The sequence below is a fragment of the Notolepis coatsorum genome (assembly GCF_963971535.1).
Source record: "Notolepis coatsorum genome assembly, chromosome: 4".
NCBI classification, from domain to species: Eukaryota; Metazoa; Chordata; class Actinopteri; order Aulopiformes; family Paralepididae; genus Notolepis; species Notolepis coatsorum.
This window is the reverse complement of record NC_140168.1, coordinates 46,458,938-46,485,005: the sequence shown is the minus strand read 5'-3', so window position 1 is coordinate 46,485,005 and position 26,068 is coordinate 46,458,938. Positions and strand designations below refer to the sequence as shown.

The following is a 26,068-nucleotide window of genomic DNA, read 5'->3' as shown; positions in this document are numbered from 1 at the left end:
ATTTATATAGCGCTTTTATCCAAAGCGCTTTACAATTTGTTCCTCACATTTGTATCCCATTCATCACACATCCACACACTGATGGCAAGGTGCCAACCTGCACATCGGGATCAATTAGGGATTAAGTGTCTTGCTCAAGGACACTTCAACAAGCTGCCCAGGAGGAGCGGGAATCGAAACGGGAACCTCCGGATTACCAGACAACTGCTCTAACTCCTGATCCACTGTCACCCCCTATGTCTCCCTCTCTGTCCTTCTATCTGCCCCCCCCCTCTCTCTCTCTCTCTCTCTCTCTCTCTCTCTCTCTCTCTCTCTCTCTCTCTCTCTCTCTCTCTCTCACAAATAGGGATTCAACATTCTGAGTAAGGCTGAGTATCGATAATTATCTATAACTGCATGAATTTTTGCATGTGTTTTTTTTATATACTTTATACTATACTAAAGTACTAGGTCTTGTGGCATGTTTTAGTTAAAACTTCCCCATTTCATGTAAATTCAGTTGAATTGCAACTCTGTGCATTCAATATGCAGTGCACTCCTCCATCACATCCAGAGACCACCGACTATAAAATGAGAAGGATCACTGTGGTAGTTTTGAATGGGGAAATCTGTAACACTAAATATGGCGGCAATGACAAAGAATTGCTGCAAAATAAACATAAATTTGTTGTATAAATAATACTAAGAAAAAAGAAAAAATGTAAATATAAAAAAAAATACTACGAAAAATATCAATATTTATCGATAATTTTGTCCCGATTTATCGATTCTTCCAAATGGCATATCGTCTCAGCCTTAATTCTGAGATCGACAAAGATTGGTCAAGAGTGTTGTCATAAAACATTTGGAAAACGTCTCTCCTGTTACCACTGATAGCATTGCATTAGAAGTAGCAAGTATTTGGCTTCTTCTGAGAGCACATTGTTTTGTCGGGGGGGGTCCATCTTGTCATATAGTTTCGTTTTTTTTTTTACGCTACATACTTTGCGTTGAAAGGGACAACACTTCACCCACCAACTCTCCTCCTCTGTGAACCTTTTCAACAACTTGCTTCTATCTAGACGTTCGTCACCTCCTTCTCGCAGATGAAAGGCCAGTTCATGGTGCAGGGGGCGTCGTACCAACTCTTGACCGCCTCACGCTTCATCACGCGGGTCTTGACCATGTAGCCGCAGTCCTCATCGATGTGGTTGTTAGGCTCCCCTTCCTCCCAGAAACTACAGGGGCGGAGGGAGGGAGAGAGAGAGAGAGAGAGAGAGAGAGAGAGAGAGAGAGAGAGAGAGAGAGAGAGAGAGAGAGATTTATTATTATAATCAATAACAATAATATTATTTTCATTTAATTTCAATCTTTATTTAATCTCGAAGGATTAGTATAAATGGAACCAGGAGATAAACAGCCAAAAGCATAAAAACTGTGAGCTAATTAGAATTTTTTTTGTCATCTTTTCAACATAGTTTAGGTGCTATAGATAGATGAGAGTAACATTTTTGATTACCTTTTTCATAATACATCCACAGAACGTTTAGAACGGTGTGGATTAAAATAATTGCTTCCCCCTCCCTCCAAAATTTATTCAAACCTTTATTTAAACACGAAAGGCAACTGAGGTTTCCCTCATTCACGTGGAGTGAAGATGGATGTTGTTGTTTACATGTTGCATGTATTCCCTAGTGTGACACCTAGCGGCCACATTAGACGTTATACTACTATCCACTGGAGGCCAAACAAAGACTCACTGCTCACTGTCCCAAAATCTAGTGGAACATGATCTGTTCTTGTGAATATTGATAAATGCATTGGCATAGGTTTTATGAAACAAATTATTGTGAAATATATTTTACTATTTGCATATTTTTTAGACACACACACACAACACACACACACACACACACACACACACACACACACACACAAGCTGTCGAATGCCCCTTGGTTAGATAATTTACTTTCAGTGTACGCAGAGTTTGCTAGCATGTGATCCTGCCAATGCAAAGAGACAGACCAGATAAGGAATAACATGTGAGCACTAACAACAGATGGAGGAATATGAAGAAAATAAATAAATAAAAAGAAAATAAGAAACTCTGCAGATAAAGAGGACAGGAAAGGAAACGAGAGAAGGAGGAAGAAAACAGAAGCTGAAAATAGAATACTGAAATGAAAACAAGACAAAAAAAGAAGAAGAAGCAAAATCATATGATTCTTAGACATAAAGCGGAAGGAAAGCCTTTGGAAGAACAACGAAAGGCAGTGGTTGCAGGAAAAACAGGAGGAACTGGAGCTGAGATTATATGAATGTAGCCCCTTCTCCACAGCAGGGCCAACTGGGGCTTGTAAAAATAACAGACACTAACAACAGCAGGCCCAGACTGAAACCATTATTGAAAGGTTTATTTGAGTGTGTGTTACTCTGCAAGGTTGCAATTAACATCAATACTGAGAGAAGAACAGATAAAGACTATGCAGATGACTATATGAGTTTTGAGAAGCTATATAAAAATAACAAAAATTACTTTATAACTTATAAACTAATAACGAAACGAGAGGCTGAGGCTCTCTCAATACAGATGTAGCCATGGAAGCAGACCCACTGTTGCTGCACTGTCGCCCCCGACAAAAGAGGAATTGTTTGGAGAACCCTGCGATATACTAACACGAAATTGGTGCAGGGTGGGGTCCTTTCACAGTAAAGACCACTGTGGCGTTTATCCTGGATGTTCTCAGTGCCACACGTAATGAGTCTAAGCCCTAGATAGCCCTGTTTTACTGGAAATCAGGGCCTTCATGCCAACAGGCAGACAGTCCCAAGTTTGAGCTTGTTGCTCTATGCCTATGGCATGATCAGTCCTCAACGGAACGATGTTCCAAATATCTGTCTGTGTCTATGTGTGTGTATATGTGTGTGTATATGTGTGTGTGTGTATATGTGTGTGTGTGTGTGTGTGTGTGTGTGTGTGTGTGTGTGTGTGTGTGTGTGTGTGTGTGTGTGTGTGTGTGCGTGCGTGCATGCAAGCGTGCATGGGTGCATGCATGTTTGTGTGTATGTCTGTGCGTATGGGCGTGCTTCTGCACACATGTGTTCGTGGAATGTCTACATTTGCAAATGCTTGACATCTCCCTCTACCAAACAGTTGATTGGATTCGCTTGGAGAAGCCAAATGTGCACTGGAAGAAAACAGCGCCCTGCTGAAGGTAATGGACCAAGAAAAGCCTACCCTCCGACCAGTGGCGTGCCATCCACCCATTTCCACACGTCCTCTGTGTGTTCATCGCTGATCCCAAACCAGTAGGCGTTCCAGTGGCCTCTGGGAAGACTCTCCCACAAATATTTCTGAGACGTGATGACATACAGAGTACACGTTTGTTAAGATTTATTCAAAGGTTATTTTCACTGAGAGAAGGGGGCAGAGAGAGGGAGAGATAGACGGAGAAGGAGAGAGAGAGAGGGAGAAGGAGAGAGACAGAGAGAGAGAAAGGGAGAGAGAAGGATATAGAGGGAGAGAGAGAAGAACAGCAAACACCTCGCCTTGAGAACGTGGAACAAACTTTGAGTTATATAGGTTTAATAACACATATCTAGTAGTTCTACCACTCTCTCTTACTAGCTTACCAACATCATCACTATAACAACATGGTCTGTTGTGACACAGAACCATCTGGGAAGTCGCCCATTGAAAGTGTTTGGAATGGGCACTTTAAAAACAAATAGATATACTGGCAGATAGGAGTGTAACGGTACACAAAAACCACGGTTCGGTACGTACCTCGGTTTTGAAGTCAAGGTTCGGTACAAGTTTTCAGTAGAGTGGGCGAAAGTTTGGCTTTCCATGTTCCACTCAGGGGTGATGTAGTGTGCAGTAACTAATTGTACTTGTAGGGCTGTCAACGAATATTCTATATTGAAATTAATAATTGACTTGTACATAAAAAATAATAATAATAATTACATTATGTGAATGTGAGTGAAAGAAACAGCTCCCGGTGGGCGGTCGTTAGTGGTTAACATACCATTGTATTCGTTCGGTACACTACACAGCCGTTCGGTACGGTACGGTACACACTGAAACGGTTCGGTACGGTACAGATACGCGTACCTTTACACCCCTACTGGCAGACTATTCTTAGCTGCCAGTAGTTCCTCAAAGGACGCCGAATGGTCTGAACCAATGTGGCACATAACTTGAAGCCTGATGAGATGGATTCTCGCATGATCATGCGAAGCCAGCTGCCATGCAAGGTTACAAAATGGGGTCACCTGTGAGGGAAGAAAAGGTTTGGGAACAGGACCCATGTTCTGACCTGTTCCTCAGCGGTCTGGATGATAGCCAGGTGGCCTCCTCGCACCTGGCAGTAGCTCTGGCTGCGGGACCAGGACATGCTGTGACTGGAGACGAAGTAGCAGCTTGTGTCGAAGAGGACCCAGTCAGTAGGACAGACGTGTGGGACTGTCGCCGGTACCGTCACAGGTACCGTCACAGGTACCGTCACAGGTACCGTCACAGGCCTGGTGGCTTCAGGTGCTGTTGTCACACACAAGCACACACACACACACACACACACACACACACACACACACACACACACACACACACACACACACACACACACACACACACACACACACACACACACACATGCAGAGAGAGAGAGAGAGAGAGAGAGGGAGGGAGAGAGAGAATATAATGAGTTGATGGACAGTTTGAAGATTGAAAGATAGAGGAACCCCCCCCCACACACACACACACACAGCATCTGTTTGTGCATTCAGGCATTCATAAGATGCATAATGCATGCATGCATGCATGAACACAAACAAACACAGATAAGCATAACGCTTGCCAGAGAGAGAGAGAGAGAGGGAGAGGGGGGCAGTCAGTAGACTGTTGTGAGCAGAAGAAACAGAGGGAAAAACAGTGATGCTTCCTTGTTTGTTGTCCCTGAGCAGAGAAAACCATCTCAGTCACAACTCTCTCTCCCCCTTCTGCTCCCAGCCCTGTCTCTCATCTGAACATTTTAAATCTCACAATAATATAAATGAAAAGGATATTGATGTTTATTTTTTTATATTGATTTATTTATTTTGTCCAAGGCAGGAGGAAATAAGGGGGTGGTTGGGATAAGGACAGGGAGATAGACAGATAGACCGAGAGGACAGAGAGGGGGAGAGAGAGAGAGAGAGAGAGAGAGAGAGAGAGAGAGAGAGAGAGAGAGAGAGAGAGAGAGAGAGAGAGAGAGAGAGAGAGCGGGAGAGAGAGAGACATAGGGGAGAGATAGAGGGAGAGAGAGGGGGAGATAGAAGGACAGAGAGGGAGACATAGGGGCTCAGTGGCTCAGGAGTTAGAGCAGTTGTCTGGTAATCCGGAGGTTCCAGGTTCGATTCCCGCTCCTCCTGGGCAGCTTGTTGAAGTGTCCTTGAGCAAGACACTTAATCCCTAATTGCTCCCGATGTGCAGGTTGGCACCTTGCATGGTTGCCTCTGCCATCAGTGTGTGAATGTGTGAGTGAATCGGTAAAAATGTGAACAAATTGTAAAACGCTTTGGATAAAAGCACTATATAAATGCAGCCATTTACCAGTTTATTTACCATTTAGATAGAGAGAGAGGGATAAAGAGAGAAGGACAGAGAGAGATAGAGAGAGAGAAGGACAGAGAAGGAGAGAGAGGGGGGGTTAGTGAAAGATGGAAGAAAAAGCATGGCATTCTTGTCATGTAGGTTGACGGCTTTGCTTTAGAAATGTACTTGAAAGTCTAACTGCATACACAAACACACACACTTAAAGCATCTGCGATTCTTTAACCAAAGTCTTGTACCGCTGGCCACTGAGCAGTGCCTTGCTCAAGGGTACACCCTATATTACCTTTAGTGGTTGGCTTGGCTGCCAGTCTGGCCATCAGCTGGTCTCTCTCCTGCTGCAGGTCAGCCTTCTCCTGCTGCAGCTCGCTGAGAGCCGCACTCAGAGCCGTCACATCGGCCTCCTGCTTCCGCCTCTGGATCTGGCCTTCGGTCTCAGCCGGATCCGCCCCATTGGCCCCCACTTCTCTGGATGAATTCTTATCTAAGCATGAGAGAGAGAGAGAGAGAGAAAGAGAGAGAGAGAGAGAGAGAGAGAGAGAGAGAGAGAGAGAGAGAGAGAGAGAGAGAGAGAGAGAGAGAGAGAGAGAGAGAGAGAGAGAAAAGAATTAAGTTCAGGAGATGAATGGCTTGGCTGCGCATCACAAGATGTAACAGTATCAATCATACCCGTGATATTTACACATCAGCGTTCTTCACCTCATGAGTTTCTGTGAATCAGAGAGTCATATGCTGAACTTAATATTGCACAAGAGAATTATGAGGTCCGGAGGATGCATTCCTAGTCATATCAGCATGGCAGGAAAACCTTTGAATCATAAAAGGATTAAATAAAGGTTAAAAGATCCTCTTCAGATGTATTTTAAATACTTAAAATAGTTTCTATATTGAATAATGTGGTGTTTCCATCGAATTGTTCAATACACTACTTAGCAGCATTTAAAAAAAAAAATTTAATGATCTTTTCCCCCCTTCTTTTTCCGTTTTTCTCCCCTCCCAATGTTAGTCGTTATGCCAATTCCCAATCCCCTTCCTGGTCGTTGCGCACTCTACCCCCTACCGTCGGTCTGGAAGGGCGGAGAGACTATCATATGCTTCCTCCGACACATGTGTACCCAGCCCACCACTTCTTTTCACCTGGCAGCGCGGACTCTCACTGGGAGAGTGTAACGTGTGGAAGGTCACACTACCTCCCTCCAGATCCTTCCCTCGCTGTGCAGGCAACCCCCCGACCGAACTGTAGGAGTCGCTGTTTACAACGACCCGGACCCACCCACCAGCTTCCCTCCCGCTGACTCTGCCAATTGAGCCAGTATGATGGCTGTCCAAGCCGGAGGCAACGCTGACAGCCGGATTCAATACAAGTGTCTCTCGCGTTGGTGACGAGCGCTTAGTCCGCTGCGCCACCCAGCCGCTAGCAGCATCTTTACACTTTACCCTCATTGAGAATACAAGGCTCTATGAATATGACAATATACAACACATTGATATTTACCTGGAATTTTCAAGTCGGCAGCTTATATTCCTTCAAGACATGTTAATACCTACTACTCAGCGTTCTGCGTATCCTGAAGCTAAAAGTGTCAAGTTAGCACATATTGGCCCATGATAGGTTCAATCTATTAGTGACGTCACACACGCAACTCAGATTCCAGGGAAGTACATACAGAGAAGCTCTCCCCCTCCAGGGGAAGAACGTGGAAAAAGGCACTCCGGTGGCAAGTTGTGCACAACTAACAATCTGTGTAGTTAAAGTCATTGATTGATTGATTGATTGATTGATGATTGATTGATTGATTGGTTGATTGATTGATTAATTGATTGATTGCTTGATTGATAAATGTATTAACAGATTGCAGAATGGATACAATACAGTACGGCTCAATGCACACAATTGTTTTTTTTGTATCTCCTTTTTCTCCGCTTTTTTTTCTATTTTTCTCCCATCCCAATTCCACTGTGCCAATTCTCCCCTCCCCTGTCTTGAACGTTGCTCGCATATGCCCCCCACTGGCCAGTTGTAGGGAGGATAGAAGCCTTGCATCACGTGTCCCCTCCGATACATGAGGAGGCAGCCTGTCACATCTTTTCATACATGACATCATGACATTTATGGCATAGGGACATACATGACATACAGGTATATAGTACTGTTACATTTGTGACATATATGATATGCAAATATACAGTAATGTTACCCATAGATCCTAACAGAGAATATATACATATGATGGGGAGGAGACTGTACATTAGGAGGGGGTGGGGTTTGGACATTTACGGTGGCCAGTTTCGAATTGCAGCCTCCCGTAGGTGCTCTTTGAGAGCGGTTTTGAAGGTGGGTACTGGGTAGGGATTCACATCTTTTTACGGCTGTGGGTAGGGGAGTTCCACATTGTTGTGGCATAATTGCTAAATGTGTTTAGTCCCTTGTTTGTGCCGAATCTGGATCGTACATGATTTGTGGAACTCCCTCTGGTGTTGTGGGCGTGGTATTCACTGACCTTTGGGCAGTATTTCAACATGTACAAGGGTACCTGTGTGGTGTAGTGTATCTTGTAGACCAGGCCCATTGCAAGTTGCTGTACTCTGTCGTCTACTCTAAGCCATCCTAGGTAGTCAAAGTAGGCAGGAGTGAGGTGGGTTCTAGGAGTAAGGTCAAGTAGTAGTCTGACCAGTTTGTTTTGTGATGTTTATAATCTTGTTTTTAGCGCCTTTGAGGTGCTTTGGTACCATGAGGTGCAAGCATAGTCGTAGTACCCTTGAATGAGAGCTCCTGCCAGAGTCTTCAGGGTATTCTTGTTTACCAGAGAGGAGATCCGGTACAAGAATCTAGTTCGTTGGTTGACTTTTTTGATTACATTGAATGCCATTTTGTCACAGGAAAGATTTGCCTCTAGGATGGAACCCAGGTATGTAATTTCATCTTTCCTTGTGACAATATTGTCACCCACTGTAACTGAGAAGCCGTCGGTCTTGCTGAGTTTTTTATTTGATCCGAAGAGAATGGACTCTGTTTTACCGAGGTGTAATGATAGTTTGTTATCAGCGAGCCAGGTGCAGATTCTGCCGAGTTCTGAGCTAAGGGTTTTTTCAACCTGCAACTTGTTCTTGTCAGAGACCAGCAGGGCTGATTCGTCCGCGAATAAGAACAAGTTGCAGTCACAAGCTGACGACATGTCATTTGCATAAATTAGGAACAGTAGCGGTCCTAGTATGCTTCCTTGTGGAACACCACAGCTCACTGTGAGGGGGGGGGGGGGGGGGGGTAGAGTACCGTTTACCTCCACCATCTGTTCTCTCCCCTCCAGGTAGGATTGCATCCAGCTCACTGATAGACTATCAAAACCAATTGCTTTTAGCTTGTCAATCAGAATGGAGTGATTGACAGTGTTGAAGGCCTTTTGTAGGTCCAGCATGACCATGCTGCAGTACTTGCCCACGTCCACCTCTTGTTTGATGTGGTCGTTCAAATAGAGAAGGCATGTGTCAGTGGAGTGGGATGTTCTGAAGCCAGATTGGAATTCGTAGATTTGATTTTTTTCCGCAAGGTACTTTTCGACCTGTTCGTAGAAATTTGTTAGGTTGGAGGGCGCTCAGTTTTTTGAGCATCTCATCTGTTGTTACCATTTCGAGTTTGAAATCGTCTTTGCGGACCCCTAGGTTTTTGTAGAAGGCTAGGATGTGTTCTACCCCAAAATGCCCTAAGTGGGAGGGTAGTTTATTAACCAGTGTTGTGCCTATGTTTGTAAAGAAAATGTTTAAGTAATTGGCCACATCCAGCTTGTCTGTGATGAGTGTTTTCTGTCTTTATGTTGATGTTTGTAAATCTGTTTTATTTTTTTTATTTTTTTTACAGTACATCGTTTCTTAGTCTGTTTCTTTGTTGTTTGAGTTCAACCACTGTTGTTGTTCCAGTCCCCAATCGGGATTTTTTCTACATCTTCAACCCCAGCTAAACATCCATCAAGTGTATCATAAAAGCCACTCTGTTCTGGTTGTCTGTAGATGGTGCCAACTAGTACAGACTTAGCCCTTTTGAACAAAATTTCAACCCATACCGTTTCAATTGCATCATGATTCAGGTCAGTACGGTTAATGAATTTGGTATATTTGTGTATATACATGCAGACACCACCTCCATACTTGTTCCTGTCATTTCTGACGATTGAGTAGTTTTCCATTTCTATCTCAGGGTATTTTACTGACTCGTCAGATTTGGTTTCTGAGAAACATAGGACCATGCCTCCAAGAGGACTTAATACATTTTTGAGTGGAGAGAATCTTTAAGTAAAGTCTAAACAATATACTAAACACACCTATGCCCTAATGCCCTATGCCCAACCAATGTGGGAGGTGGTCAGTGGACAAAGATGATTACGATATAATACATTTTCTCCATTAAAGATATTTAGGAGAAAAGCTGTCCTGAGCTTGCCAATTTTTTTTATTTTTTATACAATATTTTTATTGGGTTTTACAGTACACAATTCAAGTTTTCATTGTCGTCAGTTATTCTTAGTTCTTAGTGTACACAAGTATACCCGCATACCCCCTCCCCCCTCCCCTTTTCTATCTCTTAGCATCTTTAAGTCAGTTTTTACTGTTGTCATATAGAAATAATACATACATTCAATGGTACCTCCAGTAAGATAACTCGTACATAGATCAAAATAAATGAAAAAATAAAAATAAATAAATAAAAATAAATAAATTACATCTTTATAACACCTTCAATGGCGTGCCTCCTCTCTTCCCCGGGGTCGACTGACCACGGGAGAGAGCGGGGGGACTCATCCTATAGGAGCCCTCCTATATCTTCCCTTCTCAGATATTCATTAAATGGTTTCCATATATCCTCGTAAACCTCTATTTTGTTCCTGAGGATATATGTTATTCTCTCCATTGACATGCATTGTGCCATGTTCTTAATCCAAGCACCGATTGTGGGTCCGTCAATTTTCTTCCAATTGAAAGCTATTGTTCTTTTTGCCTGCAGTATAGCAAAGTCAATACATTTTAATTGTTTGGTTCTCAGGTTGAGATTTACTGGAACTTGCCAATAAAATTTTGTTTTTAGAATAGACAACGTCTTTTGGGGAGAATGTCCCCATGCACCCCATTTTTTTATTGTAAGCATTCCTGTTGTTTCATAACAAATGCTACTGTGGCAGAGCCCACACGACATGAGTCAGGTTAACAAGCTGAATAAAAGCAGAACCAGAGGTTTTCCACCCTCAGAGTCACTCAAATGGCTGTTTCAACACACACACCCACACACACAGACATATGCCCGTACTTATGCACACATCCACACATACTCACAATGAGCTAAAATATCTGTGTGAGTGTTGCAACACTAAAACCTCTCAATCCTCTTTTATTTGAACGTCACATAATGTGTTATATAGGCTATATAATGGTCAGCTACGGACTTTCCATTGCATGTTTCCCTGTTTTCTCCACAATGTAAAGTGTTACACTGATGACACAGTTCTTCAGTTTCCTAACATAACGAATCTGAACACCTGGACTAAGGTACTTCACAATGTGCACCAACAACTGGTCCTTAATACAGATGGAGCTGGCTTGTACTTACAGTGTGCAGTGACGGCTATGATGGAGATTAGTAGGACAGCACACAGAGTGGCCAAGCAGATGGTAGCCAGCCTGTAGGGCCCGGGGCCGCTTGGTCCAGGGGCCACTCTCACTGAGGGGACTGGCACTGCTGAGTGGAGGGAGGGGGTAGGGGGTAGAGCAAGAGAGAGGGAGAGAAGGAGAAAGAGGTATATAGAATACTGCTCTTGTTTGAATGGAGGGAGAATAACATCATGCTTCTGGACAAACGTCTTGAACTTGATCGGTTTGGAACGTGAGGCTCTGGCATTTTTTTTCATTTCAGATATTGATTGAAGAAGTGTGTCTTTAGTCGACGGCGAAAGATTGGTCGAGTTTCGGCTGTCCTAACTGTGGTGGGTAATGTAATACCTCTTTTGACTGTTCAGATCATGTGATCATGTGTTTTGTTTTGATGGTAGTATAAAGGTAATATAAAGTAGTATAAAGGATGCAGGACCGCACCCATTGGTCAGAACTTTCACTCTGCAGACTGACCGTGTCTCCGCGTTTTTTGTATTAATAAAGCTGTGTTATCAAGAATATCCTTCTACAATATCTAGTACAGAGAGTTTCTTGTCAGGTGAAAACTTTTGTTTTTAATATATATATATTTTTATTATGTCCAGTTTTCTTTACACGCAGATACACGGAGAATCAGAAAGGGGGCATTTTTGTATGTGGGCTGTTGCTTTCTGCCATTTCACATTAAGCATTAGAGCCAATTAGGTGCTGCTTACAGTAATAAAACGTAGTCAGTCTCGCTGGGATCCAAACCCTGAATTGTCCATTACTGGCCCCACCTACTTTAAAATGAATGAAGCTAAATGGAATGCAATTCAGTCTCATTATCCGGCAATAGTTGGTCCGAGTCACAGCCTTGATGGAGAGTTTGCATTGCAAATATACGTACAGGTCAGGACAGGATGCTATAAAAGATAAATGTACAATCTTGGTAATTTCTTTTCAAATGTCAGTATTATCACGATATTAAATAAATAAATACAATAAATAAAAGGAAATATCCTTGCAGATGTACTGCAGTTATCAAATACAAAATATACACTGAACATTAGGCTACATGTTGACAGACTTGTTCTGACAGCAGCCTGGGGGGAGGCCGCATTCCAGGCCTAAAAAGGGTGAGAAGTGAGCCTGGCTCTAACCAGACTCTCTCACTATAGCTGAGCCTGGCTCTAACCAGACTCTCTCACTATAGCTGAGCCTGGCTCTAACCAGACTCTCTCACTATAGCTGAGCCTGGCTCTAACCAGACTCTTTCACTATAGCTGAGCCTGGCTCTAACCAGACTCTCTCACTATAGCTGAGCCTGGCTCTAACCAGACTGTCTCACTATAGCTGAGCCCTGGCTCTAACCAGACTGTCTCACTATAGCTGAGCCTGGCTCTAACCAGACTCTCTCACTATAGCTGAGCCTGGCTCTAACCAGACTCTCTCACTATAGCTGAGCCTGGCTCTAACCAGACTCTCTCACTATAGCTGAGCCTGGCTCTAACCAGACTCTCTCACTATAGCTGAGCCTGGCTCTAACCAGACTCTCTCACTATAGCTGAGCCTGGCTCTAACCAGACTCTCTCACTATAGCTGAGCCTGGCTCTAACCAGACTCTCTCACTATAGCTGAGCCTGGCTCTAACCAGACTCTCTCACTATAGGACTTGGCTGACTCCTTCTTGGCTGAAAGAAGGAGAATGAATGAATGAATGAAAATTGTATTTAACAGATTGCAGAATGGGTACAATACAGTACGGCTCAATACACACAATTGTTAAGGGGATGCAGACCAGAGAAAGACGTTTGTCTTGTTTACATCAGGGTCCCCCATTTTCAATTAATATCGACATTTATGACATACACAATATACATGACATTTATGGCATAGGGACATACAGGTATTTAGTACTGATACATTTGTGACATAAACGGTATTCAAATATACAGTACTGTTATCCATAGATCCTGACAGAGTATATACATATGATGGGGAGGGGACTGTACATTAGGAGGGGGTGGGTGGGTGGGAGAGAAATATACATACGGTGGGGTGGACTGTACATTTGGAGGGGGTGGGTGGGTGGGAGAGAAATATACATACGGCGGGGAGAGAATATATACATGCGGTGGGGAGGAGACTGTCTATTAGGAGGTGGTGGGTGGTTTGGGCATTCACGGTGGCCAGTTTCGAATTGCAACTTCCCGTAGGTGCTCTTTAAGAGCGGTTTTGAATGTGGGTAGGGATTCACATTCCTTTACAGCTTTGGGTAGGGCGTTCCACATTGATGTGGCATAATTGCAAAACGTGTTTACAGTCCCTTGTTTGAGCCGAATCTGGGTTTAACATGATTTGTTGAGCTTCCTCTGGTGTAGTGGTTTGTCAGAATGGAGGTAGGTGAATTCCAATGGGTGAAGGCAATCACAGAGACAGAGAGTGTTTACTCTTGAACAGGTTCGACTTTAATAGTAAGAACACAGAGTAAATTCTAAGAGAGACAAGTGCTAAAAGCACAAGTGGATAAGGTAAATGGGAGCTTATTGGAGGTCCAGAGTAGAACCGTCCGCGTTATCCCCGAACGCAATTAGTGAAGACCTGACAATGAACAAGCAGAAGAGAGGTATGTTACATAGACACCAAATACCAACATTCACACACACCCCCGTGACAGCCAATCAGGAACCACCCCTAAGTGACAGCACTAATTGACAGGGAAATGACAGGTGACAAGCCCAGTGACATATGCCAGGAATGTGGGTGGTCACCGACCACAGTCGGTGTCCAGAACGTAACAGTACCCTCCCCCGACGAACGGCACCAGACGTTCACCTAGGAGCCTCGGGATTCAGCCGCCGGAAATCAACGATCAGGCTGGGATCTAAAATATCCCTTTGAGGCACCCAAGAACGCTCTTCTATCCCGTACCCCTCCCAATCCACCAAGAACTGAAACCCCCTACCCCTCCGCCTACAACCCAGTATCCTCCGCACAGTGTAAATGGGTTGACCGCCAATAAACCGGGGCGGAGGAACCACAGGCAGTGGCGGGGCCAAGGGCGATGAGAGGAATGGCTTCAACAGGGACACATGAAACGTCGGATGAACCCTCATAGAGCTCGGAAGTCGTAGCTTGTAAGCCACTGGATTAACCCGATGAATCACTTTAAATGGTCCTATAAAGCGAGGAGCCAGCTTCTTGGATTCCACCCGGAGAGGGAGATCCCGGGTGGAAAGCCAAACCCGCTGCCCTGGACGGTAAACAGGAGCCGGACGACGCTTACGGTTAGCCTGCCGTTGGGTACTAACCGAAACCTTCTGTAGCGCCTTCCGAACCTGTTTCCACGTCCTGCGACAGCGAGCCACATGTGCCTGGGCCGAGGGCACCTCCGCCTCCTGCTCGGGAAACAGAGGAGGTTGAAAACCATACTGGCACTGAAAGGGAGACATACCGGTAGAAGAGGAGAGAAGGGTATTATGCGCATACTCAGCCCAAGCCAACCTCCTACTCCACGTTGCCGGACTACCGGCAACGTAACATCTCAAGACCCCCTCCAAATCCTGGTTGACCCTCTCCGTCTGCCCGTTCGACTGCGGATGGAACCCAGACGACAGACTGACAGAGGCGCCGAGGCCGGCGGCAAACGCCTTCCAGAACCTGGAGGCGAACTGAGGACCCCGGTCCGACACGATATCTACTGGCAGCCCGTGGACCCGAAAGACATGCTGTATAACTAAATCAGCAGTCTCCCGGGCCGAAGGAAGCTTGGGGAGAGGGACAAAGTGAGCCGCCTTAGAGAACCGATCCACCACCACCAAGATGGTGGTGAACCCGTCCGAAAGGGGAAGACCAGAAATAAAGTCCAGAGATATGTGTGACCAGGGTCGTTTAGGAATAGGAAGTGGTCGGAGGAGACCCGCCGGTGCCCGTCGAGAGGTCTTACTACGTGCGCACACCGGACAGGCCGCCACAAAGGAACGCGTATCCCCCTCCACTGTCGGCCACCAGAACCTCCTACGGATAAATTCCAGGGTCCTGGTTGCCCCTGGGTGGCTGGTGAGGGATGACGCATGTGCCCACTGTAGCAAGCGTGAGCGCGCCACCTTGGGAACATACGACCGTCCCGGAGGACCCCCACCAGGATCGGGCTCCCGCGTTAGCGCCGACCTTACCACCTTCTCTATGCCCCAAGACACGGGTGCCAAAATCAAGGCCGGTGGAATAATGGGATGGGGCTGCTCCTCCCGACCAGGAAGATCAAACTGGCGCGACAACGCGTCAGGTTTGATATTCTTGGAGCCGGGTCTATAGGAGATGGTATATCGAAATCGTGTGAAGAACAACGTCCACCTGGCCTGGCGAGCGTTAAGGCGTTTAGCCCCTTGGATGTAAGCCAAGTTCTTATGATCAGTCCAAATAATGAAAGGATGTGCCGCCCCCTCTAACCAATGTCTCCACTCCTCCAGTGCCAATTTGATCGCCAATAACTCCCGATTACCCACGTCGTAATTACGCTCGGCTGGTGACAGACGGCGAGAAAAAAAAGCACACGGGTGCACTTTCCCATCCTTTAAGCATTTCTGAGAGAGCACCCCCCCCACCGCGACGTCAGAGGCATCCACCTCCACAATGAACGGAACCTCCGCGTCATGGCGGATCAATACAGGAGCGGATGTAAAACGACGTTTAAGATCGCAGAAGGCCGACTCAGCCCTAGGCGACCATTCAAAGCCAGGGAGAGAGGCCTTAGTGAGAGCTGTTAAAGGATTGGCTAAGGCGCTAAAGTTGCGAATAAAGCGCCTGTAAAAATTTGCAAAGCCCAAAAACCGTTGTAACCCCTTGAGCGACGAAGGCCGTGGCCAGTCCAAAACTGCACTCACCTTGGCTGGATCCATGCGCAGATCGCCCTTCGTCAACACAAAGCCCAGGAAGGACACGGTGTCCGTGTGAAACACACACTTCTCAGCCTTAACGAATAGTTGATGCTTGAGGAGACGGTCTAGCACCTCCCGAACGTGCATTTGGTGTTGCACCATATCGCGAGAAAAAATCAGGATATCATCTAAGTAGACAAACACCGACACCCCGATCAAGTCTCGCAGCACGTCGTTAACCAGGGCTTGGAAGACTGCCGGAGCATTAGCCAAACCAAAGGGCATGACCAAATACTCATAGTGCCCATTGGGTGTGTTAAATGCAGTCTTCCACTCGTCTCCCTCTCTAATCCTGACCAGGTTGTATGCATTACGTAAGTCAAGTTTAGAAAAGACCTGTGCCCCCTGTAAGCACTCAAAGGCCGTGTCCATGAGGGGTAAAGGATATCGGTTCTTGATGGAAACGTCATTCAATCCCCTATAATCAATGCATGGGCGCTGATCCCCATCTTTTTTATCAACAAAGAAGAAGCCAGCGCCGGCAGGGGAAGTGGAAGGGCGTATGTGCCCCGCAAGCAATGCCTCCTCTATGTAGGTGTTCATGGCCAAGGTTTCGGGGCGTGAGAGAGAGAACATTCGCCCGCGAGGCGGGGAGGTACCGGGTAGAAGATTAATGGGACAGTCGTATGATCTATGAGGCGGAAGTGCTTTAGCACGCGTCTTGCTAAAAACGTCCGCCAGGTCCCAATAGATCTCAGGCACCCCTATCAAATCGGGATTAGAGGGTAGATCAGAATCTGCCACGCTCCCCACCATCCTGGAGAAAGAGGGAGGAGACAAAAGAGAAGAGGGGGGGGGGAGACAAGGGTTTGGGCAAACTCCCGCTGACGATCGACTTGACGTCGGCCGCCGTTGAGAGTTCGCCCGTGCTCCAATTAATGACACGAACACATGACGACAACCAGGGATGACCCAACACCATGACCGAATAGGGGGAAAAGATGACAAAAAATTTAACCCATTCCCACTCCCCACCCGCCACCCGGATGTGTAAAGGAACTGTGCGCTGGGTGACGCTCCCACTGCCCAGAGGCCGACCGTCCAGGGCATAAACTGGTAAGGGAACCCCTAAATCCTCCACTGGGGTTCCCCACTCCTTCACCAATCCCACGTGAATAAAATTGCCCGCCGCCCCTGAGTCAATGAGAGCCTTAGTTCCCCTAATGTCACCCCCACAGTTGATCGCCACCTCAAAAAATTTACGAGAATCCGTGGTTTTGGCAGGAATGAGCCCACCTGCTGGCGCTTTTTCGAAGCCCGACGGCGCACCTTCCATTCCCGATTGGCGCCGAGCCGATACAGCCTGGACCCGACAGCTGCCGAAGCGGTGACTGGTGCGGCCGCACCGGAAGCAGCGTCGCTCTTTGATGAAGCGCTGCCTCTCGTCGTCCGAGAGCGACAGCGCTCCAAGCTGCATGGATTCATCACCCAGTGGCCCACTCGTGTAATGCATGGAATTATCAACACCAGGAGAAGAAGGAAAACATACCTGGGTGTTGTTGACATGCTCCTTCTCCCTCTCCCGGTGCCGATTGTCCATCTTGATGGTGGTGTTGATCAGACCACGTGAGCGGATCGGCGCGGCCGAGAAATCCGCTCTTCGCTCTTTAAAGCTTGGTCCGCTCCGCTAATCACTCATGTTGACCCCGCCCCCAAGTCGCTCTCCGCTCGCTCCCCGCTCACCTTGAATCGAGCGCTCCCCGCTCCCCGCGCCAGATCGCTCGGCAGTTTTTTTTCTTCTTTTTTTGGAGCATGGTGTAAATGAGCTCAAACTACAACAGTCTACACCCCCTGGGCCCCTTAACAATTGTTTGTATTGAGCCGCATTGTAATTGTAGCCATTCTGCAATGTTAAATAACGTTGTTTATCCATTCACTATCTCTATTAAGCGATGATAGGCTAGCCGAGCCACAATGCTATGGTCGCTGCCATTAACGTTAGCATGTAAGCTAACGTCAACAACAATGGCGTCGATACTTTTTCCTAACTGGAGTGAGTGTGGGCGTCTCTACAGTGACAAAGCCTGAACGAACAGCCTATCACAGGTTCACCCTTCTCATTGGTTGAAAATGGCCTTCATGTTTGTACATCGCCATCTGTTGCTTTGGCATTGTACTGCATGTATATATTACATCAGTGTTAAACCACTGTGAGCGGCCTGAAGTGGATTGGAGCGGAGGAGAACTCTCGCTCCGGACGTCGCGCCGACTCATTTTAAAACCCACTCCTCGCTCACGTCAAAACCGGCCGCTCCGCGCCCCGCGCCGCTCACGCTCCGATCCGCTCACATGCACTGGTGTTGATCAGCACTTCCAGCTGCTCGGGGATCTCACGCGCGGAGAGCGCATCTCGCATCCGCGCTGAGAGTCCCCTGACGAACAGAACCACGCAGACGTTCTCCGCCCAAGCTGTCTCCCGAGCCAAGATCCGAAAATTGATAGCGTAAGCTGCGACCGTGCGGAGGCCCTGCCGGCAGTCGAGGAGACGACCACCAGCCTCGAAGATCGAGAGTACCCGGGAAGTATCGAATACTCTTCTCAATTCCCGGGTAAAGGCGTCCAGACTGTCGCAGATTATCGCCCCCGCCTCTAATTCCGCCGTAGCCCAGGAGAGAGCTTGACCGGTGAGCAGTGTGATAATATACGCTACCTGCGCTGTCTCCGATGGAAATGATCGTGGTTGCAGCCGGAAAACGAGTAGACACTGGGTGATGAATTCCCGACAACCATCCGGTGATCCGTCATAGCGAGCGGGCGCCTGCAGATGTGGCTCGTGGGACCGTTCCTGGACCCCGAACACCCCCCGACTCTCCTCTGCGTGGAGCGCTGCTTCTCCCGTCGCCGACTGAACACCAGCCACTCCTTCTTGGGCTTGTCGGGCTGTGGCCAACGCCGACTGCGCCACCGCTTGGGATGATCCGACGACCCCATTGAGTCGGATTAACTCGGCGCTGACCAGCTGCTGATGTTCCTCCATCCGTGTCTGGGCTGCTCCCTGCGCCTGGAGCATCTCCATGATGGCCTCCATGGAATTCTGATGTTCAGGTCTTCTGTCAGAATGGAGGTAGGTGAATTCCAATGGGTGAAGGCAATCACAGAGACAGAGAGTGTTTACTCTTGAACAGGTTCGACTTTAATAGTAAGAACACAGAGTAAATTCTAAGAGAGACAAGTGCTAAAAGCACAAGTGGAAAATAAGGTAAATGGGAGATTATTGGAGGTCCAGAGTAGAACCGTCCGCGTTATCCCCGAACGCAATTAGTGAAGACCTGACAATGAACAAGCAGAAGAGAGGTATGTTACATAGACACCAAATCAACCTCTCCCTGAGGCTGGAGAGGGTGCCCCAGCTCTGGAAGACCTCCTGCATTGTCCCGGTGCCCAAGAAGGGACGTCCCAGCACCCCCAACGACTACAGGCCAGTCGCTCTGACGTCACACGTCATGAAGACGTTTGAGAGACTGGTCCTGCAACACCTCAAGCCCCTGGTGCGTGACTCCCTCGACCCCCTGCAGTTTGCATACCAGGCAAACATCGGGGTGGAGGATGCCATCATCTACATGCTCCACAGAGCGTACACGCACCTGGAAAAGCCGCGCAGCTCAGTGAGGATCATGTTCTTTGATTTCTCCAGCGCCTTCAACACCATCCAGCCGTCACTGCTAGCGGAGAAGCTCTCTGCGATGCAGCTGGAGCACGGCTTGGTGGCCTGGATCAAGGACTACCTCACTGAGAGGCCACAGTACGTCAGACTAAAGGACAGTCAGTCTGACGTACTGGTGAGCAACACCGGCGCCCCCCAGGGAACTGTGCTGTCACCCTTCCTCTTCACCCTCTACACCTCAGACTTCTGCCGCAACTCCAGCGGGTGCCACCTGCAGAAGTTCTCAGACGACTCCTCCATCGTAAGCTACATCACCGACGATGATGAGGAGGAGTACAGAGCCCTGGTGGAGAGCTTCGTGGGGTGGAGCGACAGCAACCACCTCCAACTCAACACCAGTAAGACCAAGGAGCTGGTGGTGGACTTCCGGAGGGGCAAGAAGAGGCCCCTCCCGATTCCCATCTCCATCCGAGGGGTGGATGTGGAGATGGTGGACTCATACAAGTTCCTTGGGGTACACCTGAACAATAAACTGGACTGGTCGGACAACACAGAGGCCCTCTACAGGAAGGGACAGAGCAGGCTGTTCTTCCTGAGGAGACTCAGGTCCTTCAATGTGTGCAACAAACTGCTGCAGTCTTTTTACCAGTCTGTTGTGGCCAGCATCCTCTTCTATGCTGTGGCATGCTGGGGAGGCTACATCAACTCAAGGGACACCAACAAGCTCAACAAGCTGGTGAGGAAGGCTAGCTCTGTGGTGGGAGTCGAGCTACCTAGACTTGAGGTGATGGTAGAGAGGGGGATGATAAGGAAGCTGGATGCCATCATGGAGAACCCCTACCACCCCCTCTACGACGAGCTAGTCAAGATGAGAAGCTCGTTCAGCCACAGACTCATCCCCCCCCGACACTCAACTAACCGCCTCGGACAGTCCTTCATACCAGCGGCCATCAGGCTCCACAACAGTGGGCAGCGACTAGCAGCCTCCAGGCCCCACAACAGGGGGCAGCGACAGCGACTGCTACCAGACATTGACCTGGGACTTATAGGAACCCAAGGGGGACAAAGTAGACTACCCTGGTACTTTGATTAATGTATACTCAGTAGATAGTAAATTATTATAACACTACCTCTTGCATACTGCACCTCATGTGACACTGTGAATAATGTGAATATTCCTCAGCTAGTCAGATAGTAAATTATATTGACCATATTGATCAAATTGTTTACACTGCCTGTGTTGTCTTTTACTACCTGTATACTGTGTTGTTTTACTACCTGTACCCCTCCCCCCCTCCCCCCCATGCTGCTATGATGCCTGAATTTCCCCAAGGGGATCAATAAAGGAATATCTTATCTTATCTTATCTTAAATACCAACATTCACACACACCCCCGTGACAGCCAATCAGGAACCACCCCTAAGTGACAGCACTAATTGACAGGGAAATGACAGGTGACAAGCCCAGTGACATATGCCAGGAATGTGGGTGGTCACCGACCACAGTCGGTGTCCAGAACGTAACAGTGGTTGTGGTATTCACTGACCTTTGGGAAGTATTTTGACATGTACATGGGTACCTTAGGTCGCTTTCACACAGGGGCTGTTTGGTCCGGATTATCGGACCAGAATTCGATAGTCCGGTTTTTCGGGTTTGTGTGAATGCGCGTCGAACTCGGTTCGTGGACCAAACACGAACAGCCCCTGTGTGAAAACGTAGGTCTCGGTTCGGCTTCATCGAACCAAACGCGAACCAAATATAGGAAGTGCTTATTATTACCGGTCCTTACCACTGCTCGCAGCATTCATTCACTGCAAAACAACCACACTGCATCTATCTCTCTATCTATCTATCTATATATCTATATATCTATATATCTGTGCATCTTGGGAAGAAGGAAGAAAAAACGCGGCTTATTATATTATTAATAAAACAGCTACTTGTGGGCACTCATAAAAACAACGTGGTACAAGTGGTACAAGTTGTTTAGCGAGAGGATGGTGGTAATGTGCTTCAATAGAACAATGGATCAATGCCATGTCAAAACTCGCCTCCGCTGATCTGGAGGGCTCGAGTCGCAGTCCACACACAGACACACACGCGCACGCACACACAGGCTCGCAGCCACACACACATTTCCACTGTCCAATAGCCGAGCGCCCTTTTCGACCGCGTGACATTGTTCAGAAGGTTCAGTGCGCCTCACAGATTTCTATGTGAACGCAGGCGAACCAAATGAAGAATGCAACAATGTTGCAACTTCACCACCAGAACCGCACAGAGTCCACCAAAACTATATGTGAAAGCGACCTAAGTCGTATAGTGTATCTTGTAGTCGACCAGGCACATTGCAAGTTGCTGTACTCTGTCGTCTACTCTAAGCCATCCTAGGTTGTCAAAGTGGGCAGGGGTGAGGTGGGTTCTGGGGGTAAGGTCAAGTAGTAGTCTGACCAGTTTGTTTTGTGATGTTTGTAATCTTGTTTTTAGCGCCTTTGAGGTGCTTTGGTACCATGAGGTGCAAGCATAGTCGTCGTACCCTTGAATGAGTGCTCCTGCCAGAGTCTTCAGGGTATTCTTGTTTACCAGAGAGGAGATCCGGTACAAGAATCTAGTTGGTTGGTTGACTTTTTTTTATTACATTGGATGCCATTTTGTCACAGGAAAGATTTGCCTCTAGGATGGAACCTAGGTAGGTAATTTCTTCTTTCCTTGTGACAATATTGTCACCCACTGTAACTGAGAAGCCGTCGGTCTTGCTGAGTTTGTTATTTGAACCGAAGAGAATGGACTCTGTTTTGCCCAGGTGTAATGATAGTTTGTTATCAGCGAGCCATATGCAGATTTTGCCTAGTTCCGAGCTGAGGGTTTTTTCAACCTGCAACATGTTCTTGTCAGAGACCAGCAGGGCTGAGTCGTCCGCAAACAGGAACAAGTTGCAGTCACAGGCTGACGTTCAGTACGTTCAGTGTTAGATTAAGACTCCCTAGTCACTAGTGTAACACTGAACGGTACAGGAAGTCCTTTATTCCGACAGCCATTAGACTCTATAATGCATCACTGTGCCTCACTGCATCACTGAGCACAGGGTGACAGTACAGCCTGGCGAAATCTTCCTGGACACTTAAAAAAAATTTACACTTCTCACAATCTCCCTGGACACTTTTCACTTTACATTTTCACACTTATTACTGTACATTTTACTGTATATTTCTGGCTGGATAGTTGTATATTTAAGATTTTAGAATGTACACACCAAAATGTATATCCCGGACCGTATTTTATTCTTTATTCTATTTTATTCTTATTTTTGATATTATTATATATTCTTATTCCTATTTTAGTCCTATAACCTAAATGTTTATTGTTGTGAGCTATCTGTAGTGCCGAATTTCCCTCTGGATTATTAAAGGATTTCTATTATATTCTATTCTATTATAGTCTATTCTAGCTGAGCCTGGCTCTGAACACACTCTCTAAACAGACTCTCTCACTACACCTGAGCCTGGCTCTAAGCACCTACGCCACGGGAGGCTGCAATTCGAAACTGGCCACCGTAAATGCCCAAAACCCCCACCACCTCCTAATAGACAGTCTCCTCCCCACCGCATGTATATATTCCCTCCCCGCCGTATGTATATCTCTCTCCCACCCACCCACCCCCTCCTAATGTACAGTCCCCTCCCCATCATATACTCTGTCAGGATCTAGGGGTAACAGTACTGTATATTTGAATACCGTTTATGTCACAAATGTATCAGTACTAAATACCTATATGTCCCTATGCCATAAATGTCATGTATATTGTGTATGTCATAAATGTCTATATGAATTGAAAATGGGGGACCCTGATGGAAACAAGACAAACGTCTTTCTCAGGTCTGCATCCCCTTAACAATTGTGTGTATTGAGCCGTACTGTATTGTACCCATTCTGCAATCTGTTAAATAAAGTTTTCATTCATTCATTCATTCAAGCACACTCTCTAACCAGACTCTCTCTCACGAGTCACTATAGCTGGGCCTAGCTCTAAGCACACTCTCTAACCAGACTCTCTCACTATAGCTGCATGGGGAGGGCAAGTGGGGCTCAATGTATTATAATAAAATGATGAAGTGCTTGGACAATATGGTGAAAGTGCAACATTGCCCGAGTCATAGCTGACCACTATACTTTTGGCTGTGTTCATTGGTTAGGTTGTTTGTTTTCTGCACCAGTCAGTGTTTTCAATACATACAGTACAAATTCCCAAAATAATGACATCATTTTACATCATTTACAGTAGCCTACACACAATTTAGTGTTTCTATGTTGTGCTATTGTCTTATTCTGTAATATTGTGAATTTGTACATGCTTTCTAAGATATTTGAGAACGTTAATTGGAAAGTCCTGTCACTTCCAATAACATGCAGTCTGATATTATACAGTGGCTTATCCAACATGTAACTTTCCAGCAGCATCGTGATGATAATACTATATTGGAAAAAGTTATTCTGATTATCGTGCTATTCTCCCCCATACCGCCCAACTCAATAGATGTTTCTCTGAGGGATAAACACTTCAAAACTATTTTCGATTAGGTTTATAGGCTGGACTATCAACAGGAATGTAACTACAATTCAATTGGTTGTTTAATTTAACATTTGCACTGATTGATAATCTATCTGAATAGCCTAACGACAGGCAAAGCAATAGCCTACAATGTTTTGTAACGTTATCCTATTTACGTCAAACGAGTTGTATTATTTGAGAAATGACTTCTGAATTATTGGACCAACTCTACATTGTGTGTTGACCATCTACTGTGCAAAACTGTCCGAGTGTTTTTTTGTGTGGTTCTTACCAGTATGTCTGAGTCCCACATCTGGATTGCGATTCTGCAGAGGCTCGTCAAAATATGAAGCCTCGTCGTCGATAAGTTTAGAATACATTGCCTCGCAGGCCGTAGACTCCATAGCCGTCGACATTTCAGTCTGTGCAAGTTTAACTTGTTTTCTGCAGGGAAGGGGAGTTCAATCTGACATCCTTGCATCCTTAATCCAGAGCATTATATAGCTGCAGCCTGCTGGTCCATACCAAAATAATGACGCATTTGACGTGGAGCGTGCATTGACTATTTAGTATTTACCGTAGTGTGGACAAATTACGGTAACGTGCGTAACCATTTCCATGCGCCTGTGTGTGTGTGTGCGTGTGTACATGGGTGCGTGCGTGTGTACGTGTGTGTGTGTGAGAGAGAGAGAGGAGAGAGAGAGAGAGAGAGAGAGAGAGAGAGAGAGAGAGAGAGAGAGAGAGAGAGAGAGAGAGAGAGAGAGAGAGAGAGAGAGAGAGGGGGAGAGAGAGAGAGCGAGAGAGAGAGAGAGAGAGAGCGAGAGAGTATGGGGGGTCCGAGATTTTTAACTCTCACATCACAACACACACACAAAACATGATGGTGATGATCATGATCACTTTGCAATTTTGTTTTGAAAAGCTATGTTTTAATAACAGTTGTTACGTAATTGTTACTTATAATTATTAATAAAGTTTTCAATCAATCAATCAATCAAACACACGCAATTCAGTTTCCAGGGAAGTACAGAGAAGCTCCAGGATAGTTGTGACAAGTTGTGCACAACTAACAATCTGTGTAGTTAAAGTCATGCCTCCAAGAGGACTTAATACATTTTTGAGTGGATAGGATCTTTAAGTAAAAGTCCTCTCTGGTAAACAAGAATACCCTGAAGACTCTAACAGGAGTACTCATTCAAGGGTATATGACTATGCCTGCACCAAAGCATGGTACCAAAGCACCTCAAAGGCACCAAAAACAAGATTACAAACATCACAACTGGTCAGACTACTGCTTAACCTTACTCCTAAAACCCACCTCACCGTGCCCACTTTGACAACTATAGGATGGCTTAGATAGAAGACAGAGGACAGTAACTTGCAATGGGCCTGGGCTGGTCTACAAGATACACTACACCACTAAGGTGCCCATGTACATGTCAAAATACTTCCCAAAGTTCAGTGAATACCACGACCACAACACCAGAGGGAGCTCCACAAATCATGTTAAACCCAGATTCGGCTCAAACAAGGGACTAAACACGTTTCGCAGTTATGCCACATCAATGTGGAACGCCCTACCTATAGCTGTAAAGGAATGTGAATCACTACCCACCTTCAAAACCGCTCTCAAAGAGGACCCTGATGGAAACAAGACAAACGTCTTTCTCAGGTCTGCATCCCCTTAACAATTGTATGTATTGAGCCGTACTGTATTGTACCCATTCTGCAATCTGTTAAATAAAGTTTTCATTCATTCATTCATTCACCTACGGGAGGCTG

General features: G+C 46.3%; 1 protein-coding gene across 1 annotated transcript; it reads right to left on the bottom strand.

Moving 5' to 3' along the window:
• Positions 1–921: 921 nt before the first annotated feature.
• On the bottom strand, positions 922–24,782 carry LOC311226503 (uncharacterized protein). The gene is made up of 6 exons (XM_084311926.1): positions 24,579–24,782; positions 11,173–11,301; positions 5,863–6,060; positions 4,303–4,523; positions 3,219–3,334; positions 922–1,217 (listed from the first exon to the last, which is right to left on the bottom strand). The coding sequence occupies exons 1-6, from the start codon at positions 24,700–24,702 to the stop codon at positions 1,058–1,060; spliced, it is 948 nt and encodes a 315-aa protein (XP_084168052.1). The 5' UTR covers positions 24,703–24,782; the 3' UTR covers positions 922–1,057.
• Positions 24,783–26,068: the final 1,286 nt, after the last annotated feature.

Bases quoted from the DNA above. Each gene is read 5' to 3' on its own strand.
- LOC311226503 (XM_084311926.1), bottom strand. From the start codon at position 24,702: ATGTCGACGGCTATGGAGTCTACGGCCTGCGAGGCAATGTATTCTAAA. The intron at 4,524-5,862 runs GTAATATAGGGT...GTGTGACAACAG, and splicing joins AGCCAAGCCAACCACTAAAG to CACCTGAAGCCACCAGGCCT. The intron at 3,335-4,302 runs GTCAGAACATGG...ATCACGTCTCAG, and splicing joins TCCAGACCGCTGAGGAACAG to AAATATTTGTGGGAGAGTCT.